Source organism: Babylonia areolata, chromosome 22 (assembly GCF_041734735.1).
Source record: "Babylonia areolata isolate BAREFJ2019XMU chromosome 22, ASM4173473v1, whole genome shotgun sequence".
Classification (NCBI taxonomy): Eukaryota; Metazoa; Mollusca; class Gastropoda; order Neogastropoda; family Buccinidae; genus Babylonia; species Babylonia areolata.
In genome coordinates this window covers 22264865-22292364 of record NC_134897.1, presented here as the reverse complement: position 1 = coordinate 22292364, position 27500 = coordinate 22264865, and the positions used below count along the sequence as shown (strand labels likewise).

Sequence of the window (27500 nt, the reverse complement as noted above, 5' to 3'; positions counted from 1 at the left end):
CTGTGTGTACCTCTCTATGTACCTCTCTCTATACCCTCCCCCTGTCTCTCTCTCCCTCCCCCTTTCTGTACCTCTGTGTATACCTCTATGTACCTCTCTCTATACCCTCCCCCTGTCTCTCTCTCCCTCCCCCTCTCTGTACCTCTCTCTGTGTGTACCTCTCTATGTACCTCTCTCTATACCCTCCCCCTGTCTCTCTCTCCCTCCCCCTCTCTGTACCTCTCTCTGTGTGTACCTCTCTATGTACCTCTCTCTATACCCTCCCCCTGTCCCTCTCTCCCTCCCCCTCTCTGTACCTCTCTCTGTGTGTACCTCTCTATGTACCTCTCTCTATACCCTCCCCCTGTCTCTCTCTCCCTCCCCCTCTCTGTACCTCTCTCTGTGTGTACCTCTCTATGTACCTCTCTCTATACCCCTCCCCCTGTCTCTCTCTCCCTCCCCCTCTCTGTACCTCTCTCTGTGTGTACCTCTCTATGTACCTCTCTCTATACCCTCCCCCTGTCTCTCTCTCCCTCCCCCTCTCTGTACCTCTCTCTGTGTGTACCTCTCTATGTACCTCTCTCTATACCCTCCCCCTGTCCCTCTCTCCCTCCCCCTCTCTGTACCTCTCTCTGTGTGTACCTCTCTATGTACCTCTCTCTATACCCTCCCCCTGTCCCTCTCTCCCTCCCCCCTCTGTACCTCTCTCTGTGTATACCTCTCTATGTACCTCTATACCCTCCCCCTGTCTCTCTCTCCCTCCCCCTTTCTGTACCTCTCTGTGTATACCTCTATGTACCTCTCTCTATACCCTCCCCCTGTCTCTCTCTCCCTCCCCCTCTCTGTACCTCTCTCTGTGTGTACCTCTCTATGTACCTCTCTCTATACCCTCCCCCTGTCTCTCTCTCCCTCCCCCCTCTGTACCTCTCTCTGTGTGTACCTCTCTATGTACCTCTCTCTATACCCTCCCCCTGTCTGTCTCTCCCTCCCCCTTTCTGTACCTCTCTGTGTATACCTCTATGTACCTCTCTCTATACCCTCCCCCTGTCTCTCTCTCCCTCCCCCTCTCTGTACCTCTCTCTGTGTGTACCTCTCTATGTACCTCTCTCTATACCCTCCCCCTGTCTCTCTCTCCCTCCCCCTCTCTGTACCTCTCTCTGTGTGTACCTCTCTCTGTACCTCTCTCTGTGTGTACCTCTCTCTGTACCCACCCTCCCCTCCTCCCTGTCTCTCTCTCCCTCCCCCTCCCTTTGACAAAGCATTCTCCTCTCTCATGACGTCTCACCACAGGAGGGTCCAGTGAAGTCCCCCTGACAAGTGCACGTGCAGTTGCTCTCGTGGTAGGTGCCGAAGTTCTGACAGGACGTCACGTGGCACCATTCTGGTAGGGGCTCTGTTGATGATACAGTCATCCGTTATAGTTATGTATTATTATAATTAATAATAATAATAATAATGGATACTTATATAGCACACTATCCAGAAATCTGCTCTAGGTGCTTTACAAAAACGCTTTTGATAACATAAAACATTATATCTATGTTACATACACACACCAAAATGTGACCACACACACACACACACACACGCACGCACGCACGCACGCACGCACACACACACACACTGCATACATACATTTTAACATACATGTGTATCTAACAGCTACCCTAACACATACACACACATAGGCAGGCACATACTTACATAAACACACGCACACACAATACACATTCATATATATGCATGTAGTTGTGGGCCTGCCACAACTGAACTTATTGCTGAGGGAAAAGGTGAGTTTTGAGACGAGATTTAAAAGATGCGAGGGAATCAGAATGACGGAGGTTATCAGGGAGCTTGTTCCACGTCTTTGGCGATTGAAAAAAAACCGATCTGTGTCCATAGGTCTTACTTCTGACGTGAGGTATCCTGAGAAGTCGAGTATCAGAGGAAGAACGGAGCTGGCGAGACGGGGTATAGATATGGATGAGTTCAGAAAGATACTTTGGGCCAGATCCGTTGACTGCAGAAAAGGTCAGAGTGGATAGCTTATAGTCTATTCGATCAGAAACAGGTAACCAGTGGAGAGACTGAAGGAGAGGAGAAACATGGTCAAATTTAGAAGCTCTGCAAATGAGTCTGGCAGCGTTATTCTGAATTCGTTGGAGTCTGTCTAACAGGTATTTGGGAAGGCCGGCCAAAAGAGAGTTGCAGTAATCCAATCTTGAGAGAACCAGAGAGCATACAAGTGTCTTGGTTGCATCGGTTGAGAGATAGTGGCGGATAGAGCTGATTCTACGCAGTTCCAAATAGGCAACTTTACAGATATTCGAAATGTGCTGTTGGAAGGAAAGAGACTGGTCCAGGATTACACCAAAACTGCGAACAGAGGGAGAAAGTGAAACAGGTGTGCTATTGATCAGAACAGAGTCAGGAAAGGAAGGATGTTGACGAAACTTCTTTGGACAGGTTATCATAAATTCAGTCTTATCATCATTTAATTGCAGCTTGTTGAGAGTCATCCAGTCCTTTAGGCCAGCAATGCACTCCTGTGTTTGAGTCACCAGTGCATCAAATTCAGCTATGGAAGCCGACTGATAAATTATGGTGACAGTGAGCTTTCGTTCGTTTGTGTGTATGAATGCACGTACGCACATACACACACACACACACACACGCGCGCGCGCGCGTGCGCACGCTCACACAGACATAATTATATTAACACAAACACAAAGATGCGCGCGCCCGCTCGCACAGACATATATTCATACAAGCACACACACACACAGATGGGCACGCTCACACACACACACACACACACACACACACAGACACAAGCGAGCGCATACACACACACACACATTCACAAACACGCATGTACGCTCGCACACACATTCATGAAATTGCGCACGCACGCACGTACACACACACACACACACACACGCTCTCTCTCTCTCTCTCTCTCTTCATTCCCTTGATATCTCATGGTAGGCAGCCTGTTGTGTAAATGACCCCGTGTTTGTGACTTTAGAGCTTGGTCTCCGACCGAGGATAGGCGCTATAAAAGTATCCATATCAATCAATCAATAACCGTGACCAGACTAGTGGTGTCCGCAGCATAAGCCGTGGGTTTCATTTTTAGTTTCTCGGGGAGGCGTCACTGCGTTGGGATAAGTCCATATTCGCTACACCATATCATTCTGCTGGGCAGATACACGACCAGCTGCATATAACCCAACAAGCTTTAGTCGGGTCTTGAGTGCATGCATATAAATATATCTTGGAACCTATCAGAGTGGTTTTCTTCTGCAGAATTTTGCCAGAGGACGACACTCTTGTTGCCATGGGTTCTTTTTCAGTGCGTGTTGCACGCGGGATCTCGGTTTATTGTCTCATCTGAAGAACGACCAGACGCCCATTTCGATTTTCCAGTAAAAACTTGGGGAGGAAGGGGGAAAGCGGGAATCGAACCGGTGGCCCAGACCCTCGTGTTGGCAGGTGAGCGTGTGGACCAGTCTGCCCCCTTCCTATTGTTTTGTATTGTATTGACCCCAGAAAACGGAGTATGGCTGCCTACATGGCGGGGTAAAAACGGTCATACACGTAAAAGCCCACTCGTGTGCATACAAGTGAACGCAGAAGAAGAGGTATTGTATTGTATTTCTCTTTTTATCACATCAGATTTCTCTGTGTGAAATTCGGGCTGCTCTCCCCAGGTAGAGCACGTCGCTACACCACAGCGCCACCCATTTTTTTGTATTTTATTTTTTCCTGCGTGCAGTTTTATTTATTTTTCCTATCGAAGTGGATTTTTCTACAGAATTTTGCCAGAAACAACCCTTTAGTTGCCGTGGTTTTTTTTACGTGCGCTAGGTGCATGCTGCACACGGGACCTCGGTTTATGTTTCATCCGAATGACTAGCGTCCAGACCACTACTCAAGGTCTAGTGAAGGGGGAGAAAATATCGGCGGCTGAACCGCGATTCGAACCAGCGCGCTCAGATTCTCTCGCTTCCTAGGCGGACGCCTTACCTCTACGCCATCACTCCACATGGCTATTCAAAGGCCATGAATGTTTTTAATATTGTGTGACTGACAAACCACCATCCACCAGGTTCCGTGGATTCCCACCCGACGTTTCTGGTTTTATGGTATTTTAATTTCATTTTATTTTACTCTTGCCAGCATTTATTGTGGTTTGTTGTTGCCCTGTTGTTGTTGTTGTTGCTGTCGTTGTTGTCGTCTTTGTTTTCATTTTTCTTCTGCTGTTTTTTTGACTTAAACTCAAAATTTAAATAGTACCCAGACTCTATCCTGTTTTTCTTTTTTTTCTCTTTTTTTTTTTCCAATTCTTCTTTCTATCATGTTTATTCGGCTTAATGCCATTCTCAATAATTATTATGTCTGTCAGCATGTGAAACTTAATTTTTGAAAATGTATAAAAAAAAAATAAAAATAATAAATAAATAAAAATAATATTAAAAATAAAAAATGTAAAAAAAAAAAATAAAAAAAAAAATAAATAGAAAAAAAAGAAAAAAAAGGAGAAAAACAAAAGAAACTGTCATGTGTACAAGCAACACTGAAAAAAAAGGTATTCACAGCAAAAATTCTTACCGCACATTTGGCCGACCTGGCGTCCATGACACACACACTTGCACGTCACTGGATCCCGCACAAAGCCGTTATAACAGATCTTGCCTCCGCATGTACTGTCTGTTCACATTCACACACACACACACACACACACACACACACACGTTTCAAGTTACGATAATCTTTTCACTTCTATTGGGGTATGGGGGATTATTAAGAAATAATGATTTCATGCCCCAAAAACAAACATTTCCAAAATGCACAACAGTGTTAGAAGCTGAGAAAACGAAAACGTCTTTTAACCCAAAACGAGTACACAATTTTCAAATCTGATAAACTTTCTTGCAGCTAATAATGACACACACACACACACACACACACACACACACACACACACACACACACACACACACACATCTCTCTCTCTCTCTCTCTCTCTCTCTATATATATATATATATATATATATATATATATATATATATGATGAAAATCATCATCTGCATGCATACTGGGCAGATGTCCCTGATGAAATCAGAAGATACAGAATTTGAAGCCATTTATTTTTCACCCACTTGTCGAACGAATGCCGCTTGTCAGTGCGGCAACAACAATAATCAGTGCAAATCCCTGCAGTGCTCTGAAGAATTCCTTCTTCGCATTGAGGGATCTCACAGTGCCCCAGCATTGCATCTCCGAGAAGAAATAATCCACTGACATTGTTTTCAGTTACCGGTGCGAATCCCATCAGATTTCAAACGAAATTTCTTCACGCTGGGAAATCTCACATAGCCCCAGCATAATTATGACACATTTCTGTAAGAAATAGTCTATTGATATATACCTATATATTTCATAATGTGAGCTTATTGCACGGAAGTCTCGGGAAAATATCTGAAAGAACTTTGGGAGTCTCCGTCCATACTAAAAATTTTTTTTAGAATACCAATGTCCAATTGAAAATCAAATTCACTGAAGTCTGAACATGTCGTGTTAATACCGGAAGGAAACAAATATACCGAAAAAGAGAAAAAAGAGGAGAGATAAAACAACAACAATAACAGATTATTGCATCGAGAGAAACAAGAGATAACATTTTTATCCCCTCTCTCTCTCTCTCTCTTTCTCTCTCTCCACACTTGTGCACACACACAGACACATACACACATGTAAGTCACACACACAGACACACATAGACACAAACACACACAAACAGAAAGACACAGACACAGACACACACACACACATACACACACATACACACACAGACACAGACGCACGCTCACAGACACACACACACACACGCACACACACACAGACACACACACACACACACAGATAGTACAGGGTGTGTGTACTCACTACAGTAGCCACAGAGGTGTGGGCACATGGTGGGGTCAGCAATGACGGTGTTGGCCTGGCCGCAGTTCTCTCTGGACAGAGTGCCGACCCGGCAGTTAAAGAACGGGTCAGGGTTGTCGCAGTCAACTGCAAACACAAACACAGCAGTCAGCGTTTGCTTTGATTTGATATGGATACTTACGCAGAGCCTATCCTCGGTCGGGGACCAGGCTCTAAGCATTTTACAAACCTCGGGGTCATTTGCACAACAGGCTGTTTACCTACCTGGGTAGCGCCGACTGACGGCTGCCATTGCGGGACGCTCATCATTTTTGTTTCCTGTGTCATTCAATCAGATTTCAGGCACGCATACATACACACTCAGACAGACATGTAACATTTCATGTGTATGAGCGTTTTGTTTATTTACCTCGCAATATAGGCAACCATACTCCGCTTTCGGGGATGTGCATGCTGGGTATGTTCTTGTTTCCATAACTCACTGAACGCTGACATGGATTACAGGATCTTTAACATGCGCATTTGATATTCTGTGTGCGTATACACACGACGGGAGTTCAGGCACCAGCAGTTCTGCACAGATGTTGACCTGGGAGATCGGAAAAATCTCCACCCTTTACCCACCAGGCGCCGTTACCGAGATTCGAACCCGGGACCCTCAGATTTAAAGTCCAACGCTTTAACCACTCGGCTATTGCGCCCGTCATGGTGGGGGCGGGGGGCGGTTCGGAAGACGACGGTAACAACAACATCAGAGGTAGAAAGAAGTAGTTCAGTTCAGTTCAGTTACTCAAGCGTCACAGCGTCTGGACGAATCCATATACGCTACACCGGATCTGCTATGCAGATGCCTGACCAGCAGCGTAACCCAACGCGCTTAGTCAGGCCTTAAGAAGTAGAAGACGAAGAAGAAGAACAATAACAACAACTAGATGAACATACATTTGAAAGAAGAAGAAGAAGGTGAAAAGGAAAGAAAGAAAGAAAAAAGTAGAAGAAGAAGAAAAAAAAACACGTACTTGTTTAACCCAGCCTGTGAAGTAATATAAAATCACAAGGCAGGTGATGAGCTATTCTCGCGGCTATACCTGTCTGGTTCCACTTGAACTCTGACGCCCTAAGTGTCACCGTGGAACAAACAGAGAACAAGCACAAACACACCCACACCCTCACGTGAACATGTATACCACACATCTCGGAACAAAGGTAGAACACCACTGAATGGCCTTTAAAATTAAGTGTCAGCTGGGGGGATCAGTCAAAGGACTGAGAATGGCGGGGTGCTGAGAAGGGGGAGGAGGGGGCCGGGGGGGGGGGGGAAGACCGGAGGGGCGCAGGGCAAGCGTATTGGCACGTATCCCCAGAGTTGAGTATATGACAGAAAGAGAGAGAGAGAGAGAGAGAGAGAGAGAGAGAGAGAGAGAGAAAGAAGAAAACGTGAAGATGAGGGACCCAGCTAAACTAGCAGAAACGAGCCTGAACCCGTGACACTGAACTCTGTCCTGTTTTCTCTTCCAACCCCACTCACCCTTTCCCCTCAACCCCCACCCTCTTCCCTTCAACCGCCCCCCTCAACCCACCTCCCTTCCCCTCAAACCCCACCTCCTTATTGTTTCTTGGATGGAAATGACCGGAAGAAAAACGATAACAACAACAACAAAAGTAACATCATCATCAACATCATCAACAAAAACAACTAAAACAGCAATAACAACAACAACAAGAGACAAAGCCTTCCTAGTTCACGTGCGATTCCTTCTGGACAACAACAAAACCGAGAACTCATAGTGGCGGGGTGGGGTGCAGGTTGTTACTGGCGCTTACATTATATCCATCCAAATCATACGTGGAGTGATGGCCTAGAGGTAACGCGTCCGCCTAGGAAGCGAGAGAATCTGAGCGCGCTGGTTCGAATCACGGCTCAGCCGCCGATATTTTCTCCCCATCCACTAGACCTTGAGTGGTGGCCTGGACGCTAGTCATTCGGATGAGACGATAAACCGAGGTCCCGTGTGCAGCATGCACTTAGCGCACGTAAAAGAACTCGCGGCAACAAAAGGGTTATTCCTGGCAAAATTCTGTAGAAAAATCCACTTTGATAGGAAAAACAAATAAAACTGCACGCAGGAAAAAATACAAAAAAAAAAAGAAAAAAAGGTGGCGCTGTAGTGTAGCGACGCGCTCTCCCTGTGGAGAGCAGCCCGAATTCCACACAGAGAAATCTGTTGTGATAAAAAGAAATACAAATACAAAATACAAATCATTTCCGCTCACCACCGGAAATGAGCGTTTGTAGAACCGGACCGGAAACAGAACAAACCATTATTGTTTGAGCAGCTACAGCGATCGGCAATGCGTTGTTTTAAGATCAAAATAATACAGATTTATTTAACTAAACTTTTCCATGCTTTTCGGCTTTTGTCATCGAGGTATCATTGGGGGGAGGGGGAGAAAGAGAGGGAAAGAAGGCAAAAGAAGAAGAGAGGGAAGGAAATGACTGGATGTTTATAATGCGCTCCGGGCCTGATTTCCTAACACAGAGGCCCAGAGCGCTAACAATCATCATCAATTTTGGGGTTGGGGAGGAAGGAGTGGCTGCAAACATTAATTAACAACACCGGGTACTAACACACACACACACACACACACACGCCATAATTTTATTCCACGGAGAAAATGAGAGGTTGAAGAGAGTGCGCATGCGCGTACGTACGCACTTAAGACACATGCACACAAACATGCACACACACACACACACACGCGCGCGCGCACGCTCGAACCCACAGACGCTTACAGACCATGAATACATGTTAACATGCACACACACCACCACCATCATCAGTACACCACATAAAAATCAAACAACCCACCCAGACACACACACACACACACACGCACGGCCGCACGCACGCACGCATTCACGCACCCCCCTCCCCCCTCTCTCTCTCTCTCTCTCCCCCCTCCAGTGTCACTTACTCTTTTCACAGTTCTCTCCAGTTTTCCCCTCCCGGCATGAGCACTGACAGTCTGCGGGGTCCACCTCGCCCATGTTGTAGCACAGCTTGCCTTGACAGTCTGCACACACATTGTGTTGTGTTGTGTTGTGTTGTGTTGTTGTACAACTTGCCTTGACAGTCTGCACACACACTGTGCTGTGTTGTGTTGTGTTGTGTTGTTGTACAACTTGTCTTGACCTTCTGCACACACACTGTGCTGTGTTGTGTTGTGTTGTGTTGTTGTACAACTTGTCTTGACCTTCTGCACACACACACTGTGTTGTGTTGTGTTGTGTTGTTGTACAACTTGCCTTGACAGTCTGCACTAACATTATGTTGTGTTGTGTTGTGCAGTGCAGTACAACTTGCTTTGACAGTCTGCTCACACATTGTATTGTATTGCATTGTATTGTACTGTACTGTATTGTATTGTATTGTATTGTATTGTATTGTATTGTACAACTTGCTTTGACAGTCTGCTCACACATTGTATTGTATTGCATTGTATTGTACTGTACTGTATTGTATTGTATTGTATTGTACAACTTGTCTTGACAGTCTGCACACACATTGTGTTGTGTTGTACAACTTGCCTTGACAGTCTGCTCACACATTGTATTGTATTGCATTGTATTGTATCATACAACTTGCCTTGACAGTCTACATCTATCTGTCTAGATAGATAGATATAGACAGACATATAGACAGACAGACAGACAGGTAGATAGATAGATATAGATATAGACATATAGATAGACATATAGACTGATAGACAGACAGACAGGTAGATAAAGTAGATAGATAGAAAAATCCTCACCGCATAGTTTCCCAGAGCTGTCACAGTTCTGCGGGCAGTCACCGCACGACGTTCCGTTCTTGTAAGGGGGTCTGGCGGCGTTCAGACTGTGCACATCACGGAGAGCACACACACACACACACACACACACACACACACACACACAACAACCCCCCCCCCCTCCCCCCGCCCCACACACACGCACGCACGCGAGTTACGTTTGTTGTTGTTGATATGTTTTGAAAGTATGCCCACTGCAAAACAGAAGGGCTGTTGTCACATAGCAAAAGGGTTACACAGGTAGAGAGAAATGAGGAATCAAAGTATTTGGATAATGAACCAGAGCCAAAAAATAATATATCACCGGTATCAGACGTTTTGGTGCACTAGATGCAGCTTACGGACAGTATGTTTGGCCTTATATCACAGACTGACACAAGTTTACAGCTGGGCCAACAGCAAAGTCAGAGCTGTATTATCAATGGGTTCTCCAATGAAATGGAAAGTCATTTACAGCTCAGTCTTGTGAAGGACTATGTCTCTCAAAGTAGGAGGCAAAACTGCACTGGCTCTTAGTGCTGCAGCCATGGGGGCTAGTTGGCTTTGGGGAACCATCTCAACGCCGACTGCCCTGAAACCCTCTTGGCCGAGAGAGTGGGGATGTAACTTGGGCAAGACACTCTCCGCTACCAACAAATTCTAGCCCAGATTGTCGGGACAGCAGTTATCCCCTCTGCTGTTCTGATGGTCATAATCGAAAGCTACTGACTATCATACATTGACGTTGGTATGTACAGCGCTATTGAGCCTGTTTTACATAGAAAAGCGTTATACAACTAGGTTGTTATTTTTATTACTATTATTATTAGCCTATCGTCGTCATCGTCATCGTCGTCGTCCTTCTTATTCTTTGTTTCTTTCATTTGCCACCGATGTGGCGTAAATCGGTTCTGGGATCTTTCAGAATTATGTCACTGGACATGTGTATACGTACGCAGGATCAAATACGCACGTTAAAGATCCTGTAATCCATGTCAGCGTTCGGTGGGTTATGGAAAAAACCGAGTATGGCTGCCTACTTGGCGGGGGGGTAAATAAACAAAAACGGCCATACAAGTAAAAATGTTACAAGGCTGTTTGAGTGTCTATGGTGTGCGTGCCTGAAATCCGATTGAATCAAACAGGAAACGAATGATGGGCGCCAGTTGGCAGCCGTCAGTCGGCTCTACCCAGGCACTCAACCTGTTGTACAAAATGGCCCCGTGTTTATAAAGCGCTTAGAGCTTGGTCTCCGACCGAGGATAGGTGCTATATAAGTATCCATATCAATCAATCAAACATGTGAAGAGAAACAATTTACCCCCACTTATTAGCCCAGCGCAGTCCAGATTCAGTATCTGTCTTTTGCTGTGCTGTCTTTTGCAGTCCGGTTAGTTCGCATAGGTTATACATGCCTATGTCATTCGGATGAGACGATACACCGAGGTCCCGTGTGCAGCATGCACTTAGCGCACGTAAAAGAACGGCAACAAAAGGGTTATTCCTGGCAAAATTCTATGGAAAAATCCACTTCGATAGGAAAAACAAATAAAACTGCACGCAGGAAAAAAATACCAAAAAAATGGGTGGCGCTGTAGTGTAGCGACGCGCTCTCCCTGGGGAGAGCAGCCTGAATTTCACACACAGAGAAATCTGTTGTGATAAAAAGAAATACGAATACAAATACAAATACATGTGCAGTTGAGACGGATAGAGAAGAGATCATTATTTTTTTTTCAAAACCTGTCTGCAGTCTACACTAAGTTCGCCGTCCATCGCGAGTCTGTTCACACTTGGCCCCCATGCTGCTGTTCTTTCTTCTCTTACTGTTTTAATAAAACAATACGAAACATTAACAAACAAAAAACAAAACAAAAAACCGAAAAAAACAGACCGGTTTGGCTGGACTCTAGGTATACACGCCATGACCTGCGCAATAAATCTTTTTCTTCTTCTGTTTTTTTTTTTTTCTTCTTTTTTATATCCTTTTATCTCATTCATCACCTTTTATCGCTATCCCCCCAAATCCGTCCGCTAACTTAAACTACCCTAAAACACCAGATATAAACTATAACATTGGTTTTTTTTTCAATCATAGTTATTGATAATTATCATTGTTTCTATTATCTTTATTATCATCATTATTATCATCAGTCGTCGTCGTCGTCGTAGAAGTAGTAGTAGTTGTTGTTGATGTTGTTGTAGTACTACAATTACTAGTAGTAGTATGAATACAAACCCAGCAGCATAGTTGCAAACACGTAATCTTTTGTAAACCAAGTTGGGGCATCTGGTGTAAGCACAGCCGACGCGAGATGCTTCGTAAGACACCATCTGAACACAGACACAGTGATATGAGTTATGTGACACTTCATGTGCGCGCGCGCGCGCGGGCACACACACACACACACACACATCCACGGACGCAGAGCATGCACGCACATATGCGCGCACGCACACGTACACACATCGATCGCGTTTGCACCTGCACGCACACAGACACACACACATACACACACAACGCTTGCACAATCTACACACCGTGTGCGCACAATTACACACACACACACACACACACACACATTCACGAGCATGCACGCACATATGCACGCACGCACACATACATCGCGCGCGCACGTGCACACTCGCACATGCACACACAACACATGAACAAACCACACACCGTGCACGCTCAATCACACACACACACACACACATACGCAGACAGACAGACAGACACACACACACACACACACGCACACGCACACACATACACTTGTGCAATGTTCGGTTTTTAATTTTGGGATTTACTAACAAGAGTTCCTTTTAGTCCCCCGTGGATTATAGTCCCTTGTTTGAAGCCCCCCCCCCCCCCCCCCCCCTCAGACTGTGTCTGGTATTCGTTCAACTAACAGACTTTCAGACGCACACAACCATAACACGTCATTTTCTTCTAAACCCCCCCCCCCACCCCCAACTCCCCTCCCCCCCCCTCCTGCCCACACACACGCACCTGGAAGAAGTGTCCAGAGCCCTTGATGTAGCCTCCCCCGTACACGTAGTTAACACGGTCCTTCTCCGTGTAGAAACGGGACAATGCGACCTCCCAGGACGCGTGCCCCAGGGCTATGTTCTGGCCGATAGACACCAGGGGCCAGTCTGTGCACACATTACACCGCGTCAGCACACACACACACACACACACCATCACACAATCGGACGAGACGATAATCCGAGGTCCCGTGTGCAGCATGCGCTTAGCGCACGTAAAAGAGCCCATGGCAACGATACGGTTGTTCCTGGCAAAAATCTGTAGAAAAATCCACTTCGATAGGAAAAACAAATACAACTGCATGCAGGAGAGAAAAAAAAAGAAAAAAGGGAGGGGGTGGGGGTGGGGGTGGCGCTGTAGTGTAGCGACGCGCTCTCACTGGGGAGAGCAGCCCGAATTTCACACAGAGAAATCTGTTGTGATTAAAATAAATAAAATAAATAAATAAATAAATAAATCATCATCACCATCTTCAATTTTCTTTTTATGATTCTCACCAAAAAAAAAAAAAAAAAAAAAAAAAAAATCATTTATGATGAGGCCCAACGATCGGCTTGTAAATACGACAGATCGCCATAAGCTTACAGTTGGACCAACAACAGCAAGGCAAAGCGAGACCTGAATAATACAGATCAATGGTTTCTCCACTTTAATGGGAAGTCATTCAAATATCTTTTCTGTGCTTACGACTCTGAACTATAATATGAGGCCAGACTGGCACTGACTGACTCTATGCTGCAGCTTGGGGGCTGTTTGGCCTTTGGGAAACATCATGACACCGACTTTCCTAATAAAAAAAAGAAATACCAACCTCTTTGCCGAGAGAGTGGGGATATAACTTGGACAAGACACTCTCAGTATTTTATGTGGAACATGTCACAATACAACACAGCTATCGATGAACACTCGGACAAGAAGAAAATCTTATATTATTGCAAGACACGCTCCACTGTAATCAAATTCTAGCACAGATAGTCGGGACAGCAGATGCTTCCACTGCTGTTCTCGTGATTTTGTCAGACACGACTATCATACATATATGACGTGTAAATAAATAAATAAATAAATAAATAAACTGTTACAAGGGAAATAACAAGAACACAGACACATACCGAGGGAGATAACTGATTGTATGCCTGACGGCAATAACTGCAGTTCCCTCCCTTGCCTACTCAGCGAAATCGACATTTGGCCTTTCATATCATTTTATTTTCCTCCATTTGTATTATCCCCCCTTTTGTTTCTTCTTTTAAATTATCTTCGCTCTTCCTCTGTGGCCGTCATCCTGTTATTGTCATGTTTCCTTGTTTCTCTATGACTCAAAAGAGTTAATGGGAATAAACAAACTCTGAAACTCTGAACTCTGAAACTCTGACAATGGTTATTGAGGTGACGTGACCCTTCCGCCCCCCCACCTCCACTCCCAGTTAAATCCTTTCCTCACACCCATCACCCTCTCTCTAACACCCCCTCGCCCCATCCCACGCCCCTGTTGACGGTAGAAAGGCCACTTCTACACAAGTCAGTCTCTGCAGGTGGTGGTGTTGGACAGAGAGAGGAGGAGGGGTGGAGAGTTCTCTCAATCCAGAGACTTTCAAATACTGGCTCAGAATAGCCGGCGATGAATTTAAAAAAAAAAAAAATTAAATGTTATTGATAACTGATGATTCATCTTTGCATTTAAGCTTGTACGTGACAAATCTCTCTGTCTTTTGTTTGTTTGTTTTGTGTGTGTGTGTGTGTGTGTGTGTGTGTGTGTGTGTGTGTGTGTGTGTGTGTGTGTGTGTGTCCTTTTCTCTGCCTATCGAAACACACACACACACACACACACACACACACACACACACACACACACACACACCTCAGAACTCAAAACGTTTTCATTCAAGGATTAAGATTTTAGCCATAGCCTATTCTTCCAATCTGTCCTTGCTAATCTACATCTATTACACACACACACACACACACACACACACACACACACACAGAGAGAGAGAGAGAGAGAGAGAGAGAGAGAGAGAGAGAGAGAGAGAGAGAGAACACGGGCATCCTTTGTCGTGTTTCCGTTTATAACAAAAACCGATTTATTGCCACAGACGCCACTCTACGCTCGATTTCCTCAACACAGTGCGGGCCACTATCCACAGATCTGAACATCGGCAACCAGGAAGGAAGCGAGGCTGAATCATACATGACCTGTGGGAAGTGGGGCAGGGGAGAGGGGGCTGGGGGGGGGGGGGGGGGGGCTTTCAATAATAGATTTAAGTCTGTCGATGCTGGTTTTATATAGAGGCCGTCTCGTTCGATAAATCAACTGACTGACCCCCACCCCAGCCCCCGCCACCCCGGACTCCCCCCTACCCAACCTCAAACACTTTGTAATGTTGTCTCGTGAGTGCTGTTCAAGGCTGACTGAAGCTGTAAGTACACTTTTTTTTTTTTTTTTTTTGGGGGGGGGGGGGGGGGTGGGGTGGGGGGTGGGGCGGGGTGGGGGTTGTGTGAATAGAGTATTAAGGAAGAAAGAATAGTATTATAAGCTTACTGCAGCGCATTTTTTTTTTTTAATTTCATTTCTGACGTGTGATATTACTCTGTCTTCAGCACTTAAATGTTCTTAGAAACAAACCAGTTTTAGTTGTTTTTGTTTTTTTTTAAGTCTCCTGGCGTGAACAGTTGGGGCATGGGATTCTGGTTGTCGTTCCTTCTTTCTCCACTGTCAGAGCACAGTGTGAGAGGGGACAGTTTTGTCAGGTCGGTCTATCCAACGCTTCAGCAGATCAGCGTGGAGGACTGGCGTCCTCTTTAAAGCACATGTGCACCTCTCAGGATAATCAAACCGGTCTAACTACATTGACCACCTCCGAAGGACCTTGCCACTGTGCTAACAGCTGACGGTGGAAGAAAGATAATAATAATAATAATACATAGTTTTCCTATGGCGCGATATCCAGCACCAGTGCTGATCAAAGCGACTTACATCATCCAGTAGACTATAAACATGCCTTAAAAAAACACATCAACCACTATCTGACAATGGAAAACACCCAGTGTGTTCATATGAATGAAAAAGCACACTTAAGAGATGAATCAGATTATAAAAGCAATGAAGTAAACAAAATGCATTTCATAGAACACACACACACACACACACACACACACACACACACACACATATATATATATATATATATATGTCCCTCCCTTACAGACACACACACACACACACTAACACACAGACACACACACGCTGACAGTAAGTATCAACTACACTAAAAACAAAATTGCATAAGCATTAAGATAATTCTTATTTTCTAACATAGAATTCTGTTCGGACATATTAACATGCCTACACACTTACACACGCGTACCAGAGCACTGTACCCTCACAAACACATGCACGCACACACGCACACGCGCACACACACAAAGACACACGCCCATTAAAAAATGACAAGATAGAAAAAAATGCCATCACATCTAACACCAAAACTACATAAAATACACAATGCATTAAAACGGGACTGCAAAAATACTAGTACAAAGCTACTTGTTAACAGGCATACCTTGGTTTAACCGTTTCGCCCAGAAGACAGACCAGAACATTATCACCTCCGGGTGAAACATCTCCTTCGGGCATGTTTGTCATGGTGTACTTTCTGACGTCCCCGCCCCTCCCCCCCCCCTTTCTCTCTCTCATGATTTCATTGCTTCCTCTGTCATCTCCCTGGTTGTCTCTCTCCATCTCCGGGAGATGTGTTGTGGCTCTGTCATCTCCCTGGTTGTCTCTCTCCATCTCCGGGAGATATGTCACAACACTGGTGCACAAACAGTCACAGAAGAGCCAGGTACACTAAAAACCGTATCGGCCCCCTTTTGCTCTGATACTGACGGTAGATGACCACCAGAACAGCAGACCGAAGAGGAGGCAACTGCTGTTCCGGATATCTGGGCTGGAATTTCATTAAAGCGGAGAGTGTCGAGCCCAAGTTGCATCCCTACTCTCTCGACCAAAACTGCTTCAGGACGTTGGGATGGTCCTCATAGGACAACTTAACTAATCACCAAGGCTGCAGCACTAACCAAGCATTCCTGCTCCTAGTTTGAGAGTCACATTCTTTCAGAAAAGACTGAGGTGTAAATGAATTCCCATTGCAGTGGAGAAACCATTAGTCATACAGCACTTGCTTTGCTGTTGGCTCAACAGTAAGCGTATGTCCGTCTCTGATATATGCCGAGTGTTAACACCAGTCACCCCACCCGTGTGAATATTCAGGATGGGAACGACAGGTAAAGTAGTTTGTCTACGTAAAATAAAATACATGACAGCCGTGGATTTTTTCAATGCAGTGCAACATTGTACAATACAGCACAGTACAGTACAACACAATACAAAAGAGGAGCCCACGGACACAAAAGAACTGAGGAATACGTGGACATCATTCCCCATGCAATGCAGCTCAGCGGGCTCTGACCAGTCCCTCATCCGGTCATGGATCCTGACACAGCACACCACAGCACACCACAGCACACATGACAAGGAACACGACACGGCACGGCAAGGCAGACCAACACAAGACACGACACGACACGACACGACACGACACGACACGACACGACGCAAAGCAAAGCAAAGCAAAGCAAAGCAAAGCAACACAACAAACAACACAACATCACACAACGCAAACAACACACCACGCCATAAACACAACGCAGTACAACACCACAAAACACACCATCACAAAACACCACACCACACCATCATACCACAAAAGACAACACAACACTCTGCAACATAAAACAACACCACGCCACCCCACCACACCATACCACACCACACATCTCAACACCACACCACCACACCACACCACACAACACATCTCAACACCACACCACCACACCACACCACACAACACATCTCAACACCACACCACCACACCACACCACTCACCACACCACCACACCACACCACAGATCCCAACACCACACCACCACACCACACCACACACCTCAACACCACTCCACACCACACCACACACCTCAACACCACACCACACCACGCCACACACCTCAACACAATACCACACCACACTACACCACACCACCATATCATACCACACCACACCACACACTGCAACACCACACCACACCATATCACACCGCACCGCACCACCACACCACACCACACACCGCACCACCACACCACACCACAAACCACACCACACCACACCACACATCCCCCAGTGGGAACAGGCAGGCCTAGTATCAAGTATTATACAGCACTGACCCGGCTCTGAGCGGTCCTTCATGTTGTCGTGGTTCCCTTGACACTGCAGGGCCAGCTTCTTAGCTGTGGCCTCCAGCCTCTCGTCCCACTGCTGAAACACACACCAGCAACAAAAACGATCTTAATAATTATTCTAATGATAATGATGATGATGATGATAACAACAATAATAATAACAATGATAATGATAATAATAATAATATTATTGTTTTGTTGTTGTTATATTTCAATAATAATAATAATAATAATAATATATTATTATTATATTATCATTATAATGTTATTGTTATTATCATAGATAACAATAATGATAAGATAACAACAACAATATATCAACAACGACAAACAACAACCATCATCATCATCATCATCATTATGACAATAATATTATGTAGTAGTAATGCTGTTGTCTTTTTTATTATCTTTTCATTATGAAAATACAGCACAATAATTATGATAATAACAAGATATGACAAACAACAAACAAACAAGCTACTACTGCTACTACTTCTACTACTGTGACGACTACTATTAATAATGATAAGATACAGCTAGCAAAATTAATGATATTAATAATCATTTTCATCATCATCATCAAGAATAAAAAAACAAAAAAACAAAACAATGATGATGATATGATGATGATGTTGATAACAGTAACATTGGCAATAATAATACTGCTACTTCTATTCTACTATTACTAAGTGACACGAGGCAAGGCCTTCAAGACTAGCTTGTGATAACCACTAAATCCATACAAAAACTTCAAAGCGTGAGGATGTAGTGGGCAAAAAGACACACACACACACACACACACACACACACACACACACACTTTGATGTACCTTAACCTTTGACCACAAAATTTCAAAATATATTATGTTCATGCCAAACAAATGACTGTACCATTGTTTACTGAGAGCTGGATGGAAACCCAAGTTTCTAACATGCTTAGAACTGCGTTAAATTTTTCCACTGAGCCTTGTTGTGACATTGGCTTTGACCTCTTGACCTTGTCTTTTTACACAGATTTTGTTCTCATCATGATTAATCATTGTAAAAAAAAGATAAATAAAAAATAAATAAATAAATAAATAAAGATGATGATGATTATATACTGGACCTACTCTCTCTTGCACATGAAATTTGTTTCCTATGGATATCATTATCATTTTGTAACCTTGACCTCTAACCCACGACCTGGAATCTCATTACTAGTTTGAGGCTCTTATTCATTCATACTTATCACCCTCCCAAGTTCGGTTCCTATAGCGTTTATAGTGCCGAGAAAATACCAACGTTAAAATTTACCCCGCCCCCCCCCCCCCCCCCACACCCCCCCCCCCCCCGACACACACATTGTCATTACAAAGACACACTTCATTTACAGACGCGAGTCAATAATAATAATGCTAATGATGATGATGATAACGACGATTTTCTTTTTTTTATTTTTAAATTAAGCACTGTCAGGAGAGTTTTCCTTTTCGTCGTGTGCGCGCGCGCTCACTCACGCATGTATATTCACATAAACAAGCAAGTGCACGCACCTCCACCACGCCAAATCACACCCACACGCACACGCACACACACACACACACACAGTCCCATCACACACGCGCGCATGCACACACCCACCCACAGACGCGCGCGCGCGCGCGCGCGCGCACACACACACACACACACACACACACACACACACAAACCGCGCATATCCCTCCCTTAAACACATATAATCTTACATACATGCATTCAACCGTAGCCACCCTTCCTCACACACACACACACACACACACACACACAAACACAAACACACACACACTTGTGGTGTAGTTTCCGGATTTTTATCTTGGGATTAACAAACAAGAGGTCCTTTTAGTCCTCTGTGGATTATTGTCCCTTGTTACTAGCCTCCCATACTCTCAATTTCTGGTATTTTCTCCACTTAAGATTTCAAGAGAATGTTCAGTCTAGAATTTTATCCGCAATTCTGGTTTTACCTTCAGTTTTCTGCTCATGTTGTTGTTGGTTGTTTTTTTTTTTACCCCCAGATATGCTCTTAGCAATTTTGTATAGAGGTCCATGCCGAACAGTGCAGACTTTCTCTGTACTTGAATGTTTCTAGTCAGACAACAGATATCAGTTGTTAACAACCCGTGTATCTGTGTGATACATTGCAGATGTATTGTACGTGTGTACATAATTATCTTTTTAACAAGAAGTTAGGTCGTGTACCCACATCACATCGCATCACAAACACGATGAGAGAGTAGTTTTTGTGGGTTTTTTTTTTTCAAACAGCAAGACGATACTGTCAACACACTTACAAATTATAAACATCTTGTGATACATAATAAGTATATCTGCTTATATCACAGATTGACATAAGTTTACATTTGGGCCAACAGCAAAGTGAGAGCTGTATTATCAATGGTTTCTCCAGTCAATGGGAAATCATTTACAGCTTTGTCTTTTGTGAAGGATTATGACTCTCAAACTAGGAGGCAAAATTGCACTGGCTCTTAATGCTGCAGCCTTGTGGGCTGGTTAGCCTTTGGGAATCATCCCAACGCCGACTGTCCTAAATCCCTCTTGGCCGAAAGAGTGGGGATGTAACTTGGGCAAGACACTCTCCACCATAATCAAATTCTAGCCCAAATAGTCGGAACAGCAGTTGCCTCCTCTGCTGTTCTGATGGTCATAGTCGGACACGACTGACTATCGTATATATATATATATATATCTGTACAATGAACCAAGTTACCAGCTTCAACATGTTGGTTGCCGGGGGGTCCACGTTTCTCCTGTAGTCATTGTGTAGTTTTAGGATCCTGTCCTTGTCATCCTGGCTGAGTACCATGAGCTCTGCGGTGGGGTTGTCAATCAGACAGTTCGTGTGGGTCGCACGGAAGTTGTAGTACTTTGGGTCACACGAAGAGTTTATCTCTCGCTTGTACCTCTCGTGACCTGCAACACACACACACACACACACACACACACACACAAACACAAGCATCGTGTACACACAATGACAAATGTGTCAGCGTTCGATGGGTTTTGGAAACAAGAACATATACCCAGTATGCACACCACCGAAAACAGAGTACGGCTGCCTGCTCAGCCAGGTATATACAAAACGGTTACAGACGTAAAATGTTACATGTCTTACTGAATGTGTATGTGCGTGCCTGAAATCTAATTGAAAGAGACAGGAAACGAATGATGGGCGCCCAATGGCAGCCGTCAGTCGGCTCTAACCATGTAGGCAGCCTGTAGTGCAAATGGCCCCAAACTTGTAAAGCGCTAAGAGCTTGGTATCCGACCCAGGACAGGCGCTATATAAGTATCCATATCATTCATTCATCATCTTTCAAGAAAACGAACAAGAACAACAACAAACAAGAAAAAACAACCCCCCAAAACACCTGAGAAATGGCAATGACACCACCACCACCAAGAATGACTAGAGCAACAAGGAGTTTAACGATCATCAAAATGCACGCTTGTACGTGTGAAGCAAGACAGCAGGACTAGCACGTGTTCGTTTGATGACGTGTACAAAAGCACACAACATCAGAAACCGGGACAGGTTCTCTGAGTGTAGAGCAGCAGTGCAGAGTTTTAGCGAGCTTCATGGTTGTCCAGAAGGTTGTTCAGCGCTTGTTTCGGGTTCGGAGATGGTTGCGTTGTTCCGTGTAGTGTGTGTGTGTGTGTGTGTTGTGTGTGTGTGTGTGTGTGTGTTCGTGTTCGTGCTGAACGTCTATCCACATTTGTGATTTTAGACGAAAATCTATCATCTCCCCCACCCCACCCATGCCTTAAATCATCTCAACTTTACCTGTTCCTCTCTCCTCAAAGGATATAAATAAAACAAAATAACTAGTCAACCAGTAGAATTACAACAAAGAGCCAGTTGGGCTCCAAATTAAACTCTTAACTATTTCAAACACAGGTTGATTATCATATAAGACATTTCTAATGTAAGCAGATGGAACTGCAGATTTTGTAAATGACAGGTAAATATGGTTTTAACTGTTCACATTCATGGATGATATGCACGTGGGTAATTTTGTTGCCGCAAATGCAAATCACATTTGAAGTATATTTTGTTTTTATGGCATCCAATCGTAGTCTGTATACCAGACTGGTGAGCCTTCTGCTACTGTGATGTCCTTTTGTTTTAAAAGAAAACATGCGATCAATTTTGCACGAGTTATCGTCAGTATTTTCTCTGTCAGGGTCAGACTCCAGTTTTAGTTTATTGACATGGTTCCAGCAAGTTTTCTCCAGTAGAGAATAACCTTCTTGTAATGAATATGGAATACGAATTTCGATGGCATTGAAGATGTTCGTTGCGCCTTTTTTCGCACGGCGATCCACTCGCTCATTTCTCACAATCTCTTCGTGCGCGCGCGCGCGCGTGTGTGTGTGTGTGTGGAGAGGGTGAGGGTGGGGTCATAAGTGGTTGGGATTTGGACTTCTCAGTCCAGGGGTGGTATTCAATGCACCATCTTATCTACCTTCTCTGGTTAAAGTGTGTGTTTGCGGGTAACTCTACACGAGGCAAGGCACGAATACGTTGAATTCCATCCCTGGTGGGAGGTCTGTAAATCGGAAGCTCTGTTTCCCCCGGCGCTGTCGCCAGCTCTTCCGATGCGTAGAGCTACTGTCTTTTCTCGTCCTTCAGGGTCAATGTTTTCAATGCTGGAGTCTCGGGGTCTTGTGAAGGCTTCTCTCTGTGGGAGAGAGAGAGAGCCAATTGGCATGTCTCATGATCTGACAGCCGATTCATCCCCAGTGGACCCCTTGGATGATATATCTGCACTGGCAATGAACCGTTACCACCCTATTGTAAGTGATCCAGACACCAACAATAATTAAGCGGTGTTCTCAATCATAACGGAGTCGCCATCTGGTGTGAAATTCGGGATGCTTTTTTTTTTTTTTTTTTTTTTTTTTACCTGTGAAGGCCGCGTCGCCACGGTTCAGCGCCACCTAACCGTTACGGGGTGTTTGCTTTCTGTCTCGTCTGTCTGGCTGCTGTTTACAATAGGGATGGGATCCACTGATCTAAAAAATGCAATATACATATCAGTGGATGGGATCCCGCTCGCCATCACCGTTCTTTGGGTTCGACGTCCCCTCCAAGGTGAGGCTTTAGACAGGCCGCGGAGACCGTCTGGCTGCCGGTAACATGATCATGGGTTTCTTCTTTCCGTTCTTGGACTGCCAGACAACCAAAGATAGCAGTCCTCCTCCTCACCCCCCCCCCTCACCCCTCCTCTCTCTCTTCTGTGCGTGTGCGTGTGTGTGTGTGTGGTACACGGACTAGGACCCTTTTTTCCAAACATTTTTTTTATTCAAAGGTTTACATACCAAGTAAATATTTCACATTAGGAAGGCACAACAATATAGCGTTCCGAACATCAACCATTCCACACCAAGCATCACATCGGCAGAACAGCAAATATCAATTAAAACATTGATCTGTTTGATATTATAACACACAAATTACAATGAAATTGTAGTAATGACAGTAAACTATCTGTTCACACATTGCTTCCACTGGTACTGCTAAGCCCAATTCATATCAAAGTAATATAGGTTTAATTATACATAATATAAATCTTAATCTTGTACGATATTTATGTATGGTGCCCATTTCTGCACAAATTTGTTATATTTCATGGATATTCTAAAAACATACTTGTCAATTTCGTATGCCTTTTTAAGATCTTTTATGAACATTTGTATTGTTGGATTTGCTTTATTGATTCTACATTTGTATATAAAAAAAATTGGCTATCATTAAGATATGTAAGAAGCAACCATCAGTTTTTGTTTTATTATTGCACCCACAGAACACAAACACAGTTAAGATCAAGACTATCACAGTTTGAACACTTTTCTTTAAAGTAGCGTACAAACTCTGTCCAAAACACTTGTACATGATTACATTCCCATAGATAGTGTAGGATCGTGCCTTTTTTATCTTTACAAAAATTACATTTGTTGTCTGTTAACACTCCCACATTCCTCAAATTTGTCACAAGTACACGATAATTAATCTTAATCTGAAACTATTTGAATTTTATTTCTTGTATCTTTCGTGCATTCAAAAAAATATTCTTCCAATCGAGTTGGTTTTCAAAACAATGATTCCAATTTTTACAATCATTTGGTGGTACTGACTTCCCAATAAATATGTCATAAAATGATGTGTTCCCTTTGGAGCTTTTACCATAATTCTATAAACTTTATTGTAATCAACGTTATTCTGATTGTTACTTAATACAATATTCTTTTCTTTTAAAAGGCTTCTAATTGAGCTTATTATACCAAAGTATTTCATAATTGGAACTGGATTATGAATGATATCTTGAAATTCATGAAAATTAAAGAATCTTCCATTTTCTTTCACAAGGTCTTTTTTTTAATATTTTTTTTATATATAATAGACATCATTTCTAACCCGATCTTCGAAGTACAAAACTTTGCCCCCAATCTTAAATTTGTTATTAAAAAAACAAAGGTTCCATCAAAATGTCTTGTTCATCATGTCCAGCCACTGTATCAAAAAATTCTGAATAACTGAAAGGGTTTAACATTTACCCTCCAACTTTCAATGTTATTGGGCCATATTCCTGTAGCATTCCAACCTCAGGATATTCTTTTAACAATATCTTTTTCCATTTAGGACTAAACGACTGATTATAGATTTTTTTTCAACCATAATTATGAGTTTCAGTGATTTTATAAATGATGGGATGTGTGGAATATTTATACCTCCATTTTGGATACTGTGCACTGCTATTGATCTTTGAACTTTATTTCTTTTTTTGTCCCATACAAAATCGAATCACATTTTTTGCAATTTTTAATAGTCGTCTGGTAGGTTTGGAAGCATAATCCATAAATATGTTAACTTAGATAATATAAGTGACTTAAGAATAGCTACTCTTCCTAATGCTGTAACAGATCTATTCATCCATATATTAAATAGCTTTTTTGTCTCATTGAACTTGTCTGTTATATTTAATTCTGCCATTTTACGTAGGTCGTTATTAAACCACAGCCCTAGGATTTTAAACTGTGGTGGATTCCAGTTCATTTTCAAATTTGGTAGAAACTTAGTATTACTTTTACATTTACTTCCCAGCCATACGTTACATGTTTTTTTCATAATTTAATTTCAATCCTGAGATAGCTTCAAATTCCCCATGTACTTTGAAGAGTTCTTCATAAGATTTATTGTCACCTTCTAGAAAGAAAGAAGTGTCAGCGAACTGGCTTATTTTACATTCTGTCTCTGCAATCCTAATACTTTTTATATTGTTATCCTCACGGATTTTACAGGCCATTATTTCCGCACACAAAATAAATAAATAGGGTGAGACTGGATCTCCTTGTCTACAACCACGCTCAATCTTAATACTTCCAGAAGCTTTTCCGTTAACTACTACTGTAGATTTTTTATTGGTGTAAAATGCTTCTATCCAACGACAAATATTACCAAAACCAAATTGTTTTAAAACTTTATGCATATATTTCCAGCTAACCGAATCAAAGGCTTTTTCATAATCTATTGAAACAAGTAGTCCTGGGAGATTTTTCTCTTTCAAATAGTAAACAATGTCATAATGAAGCCTTAAATTATCCCCTATATATCGTCCTGCAACAAAACCTGTTTGATCTTCATTAATGAGTTTATCTAAAACAGTTTTAATCCTATTGGCAATACACGAAGACCCCATTTTGTAAGTTACATTCAAGAGTGATATATGACGCCAGTTTATGAGATATTCTCTAGGTTTATCTCCTTTTGGTATGCAGATTATAATGCCTTCTCTTTGTGTAATTGACATCTCTCTTTTTTCAAATCCTTGGTTTAAGGAACGTACTACTAAAACACCTAGCTGTTTCCAAAAAAATTTCAAAAAGTCCACTGTTATTCCGTCTGTTCCTGGGCTTTTACCATTCTTCATTTTCTTAAGTGCTTGTGTTGCTTCTCCCAATGTTATTGCCCCTTCTATTGCGTTTGCTTCATTCTCTGTTAATTTAGGTGAAAAACTAACATACCCATCTAAATTGATATCTTTTACTTCACGTTCCTGATATAAATTCTGATATTCTTTTGTTTCTTGTAACATGTCTCCTGTCTTATCTAAAGTTTTTCCATTCTTAGATACAAGTTTAAACATCTGTTTATTAATGCCTTTTCTCAAGATTACAAAAAAATATTTTGCCACTTTATCCCCTTCTGCCGCCCATCTAGCTTTACTTCTTATCAATATTCCTTGTACTTTTGTTTTTCTAAGATGAACAAGACTATCCTTTTTATCCTGAATTTGCTGTAACTCTTCCTGTGATTTACTTATTTTATCTTCCAAAGACGCAGTTTCCTCCTCTAATTGTTTTTCTGTTTATCTCTTTTCTTTTTCCTAGAACTATATACCATTGATGTTTTTCTTATTTCCATAAAAAGGGTATCTACGAATACCTGATCTGATATAGTAAAGTGTATTTGTTCTGTATGAATATTACACACTTCTTGTCTATTATACACTAATGCTGCATATTGCTCTTTTACTCTATTAAGTGTATCATTTATGGTCTCAACATAATTCTTATCCCTTAAAAGTGATGGTGAATTTCCAAAAATTCCTTGTTTTACTATTATTCTTAAATTCTAACTCTACTGAAATAAATGAATGATCACTTCTGTAACCAAACAAAATATATGTGTCTTTTACATGTGATAAAAGATTTTCTGAAATTAGGAAGAAATCTAGTCTGGCTTGTTGTGGATTTGATCTTCTCCATGTATACCTTAGTGTTTCTGGATTTACTTCTCTCCATATATCTATCAATTCCAGTTCACTTGTCAGTTCAATAACCTTTTCTTGGGCTTTGGGATTATTAATATGTTTGTAATTATCATAATCAAGTGGTGGGTTCAAAACTTGGTTCCAATCACCTCCTATAATTACGTTTTCAGATTCAAATTGTTTAATTTGACTCTCTAAATCTAAATAAAAATGTGGGTTATCTCTATTAGGTCCATAGATATTAACTAGTGTGATGCCTTTTTCCATAGTTTGAATAATCATAATTAGATAATTTCCAAAAGCATCCCTATTAGTTTTAACTTTGAAATCAAAATTATTACTAAACAAAATGGCCACACCTCTGGAACGTGAAGTATATGAAGCAGAGAAACATTCATAGCCCACTCTACTCTTATCTGTTTCTCTTGTTTACTTACAAAATGAGTATCCTGTAAAAAATAGATTTACTTTTCTGTTTAAGAAACTGAAAGACATCACGTCTTTTTGGTAATCTCCTAGGCCCTGGACATTAGCTGAAATTACCGAAATACTAGACATTTATGTTAATGAAGA

At 42.7% G+C, this 27500-nt stretch overlaps 1 protein-coding gene across 4 annotated transcripts in view; it reads right to left on the bottom strand.

Annotated features, from left to right (window-relative positions):
• Positions 1–27500, bottom strand: part of LOC143296875 (uncharacterized) — a 58562-nt gene that overhangs the window by 19788 nt on the left and 11274 nt on the right. For all 4 annotated transcript variants that reach the window (XR_013057202.1, XR_013057204.1, XR_013057203.1 and 1 more), the window contains exons 3-11: positions 20864–21066; positions 18100–18190; positions 12777–12922; positions 12003–12097; positions 9746–9831; positions 8909–9007; positions 5933–6058; positions 4594–4692; positions 1265–1372 (exon numbers count right to left, since the gene is read on the bottom strand). Coding sequence is in view for 1 of the 4 variants with exons in the window: in XM_076608854.1 (XP_076464969.1) it covers positions 1265–1372; positions 4594–4692; positions 5933–6058; positions 8909–9007; positions 9746–9831; positions 12003–12097; positions 12777–12922; positions 18100–18190; positions 20864–21066 (1053 nt within the window). In the remaining 3 variants the exon portion in view is untranslated. The remainder of the gene's footprint in view (positions 1–1264; positions 1373–4593; positions 4693–5932; positions 6059–8908; positions 9008–9745; positions 9832–12002; positions 12098–12776; positions 12923–18099; positions 18191–20863; positions 21067–27500) is intronic.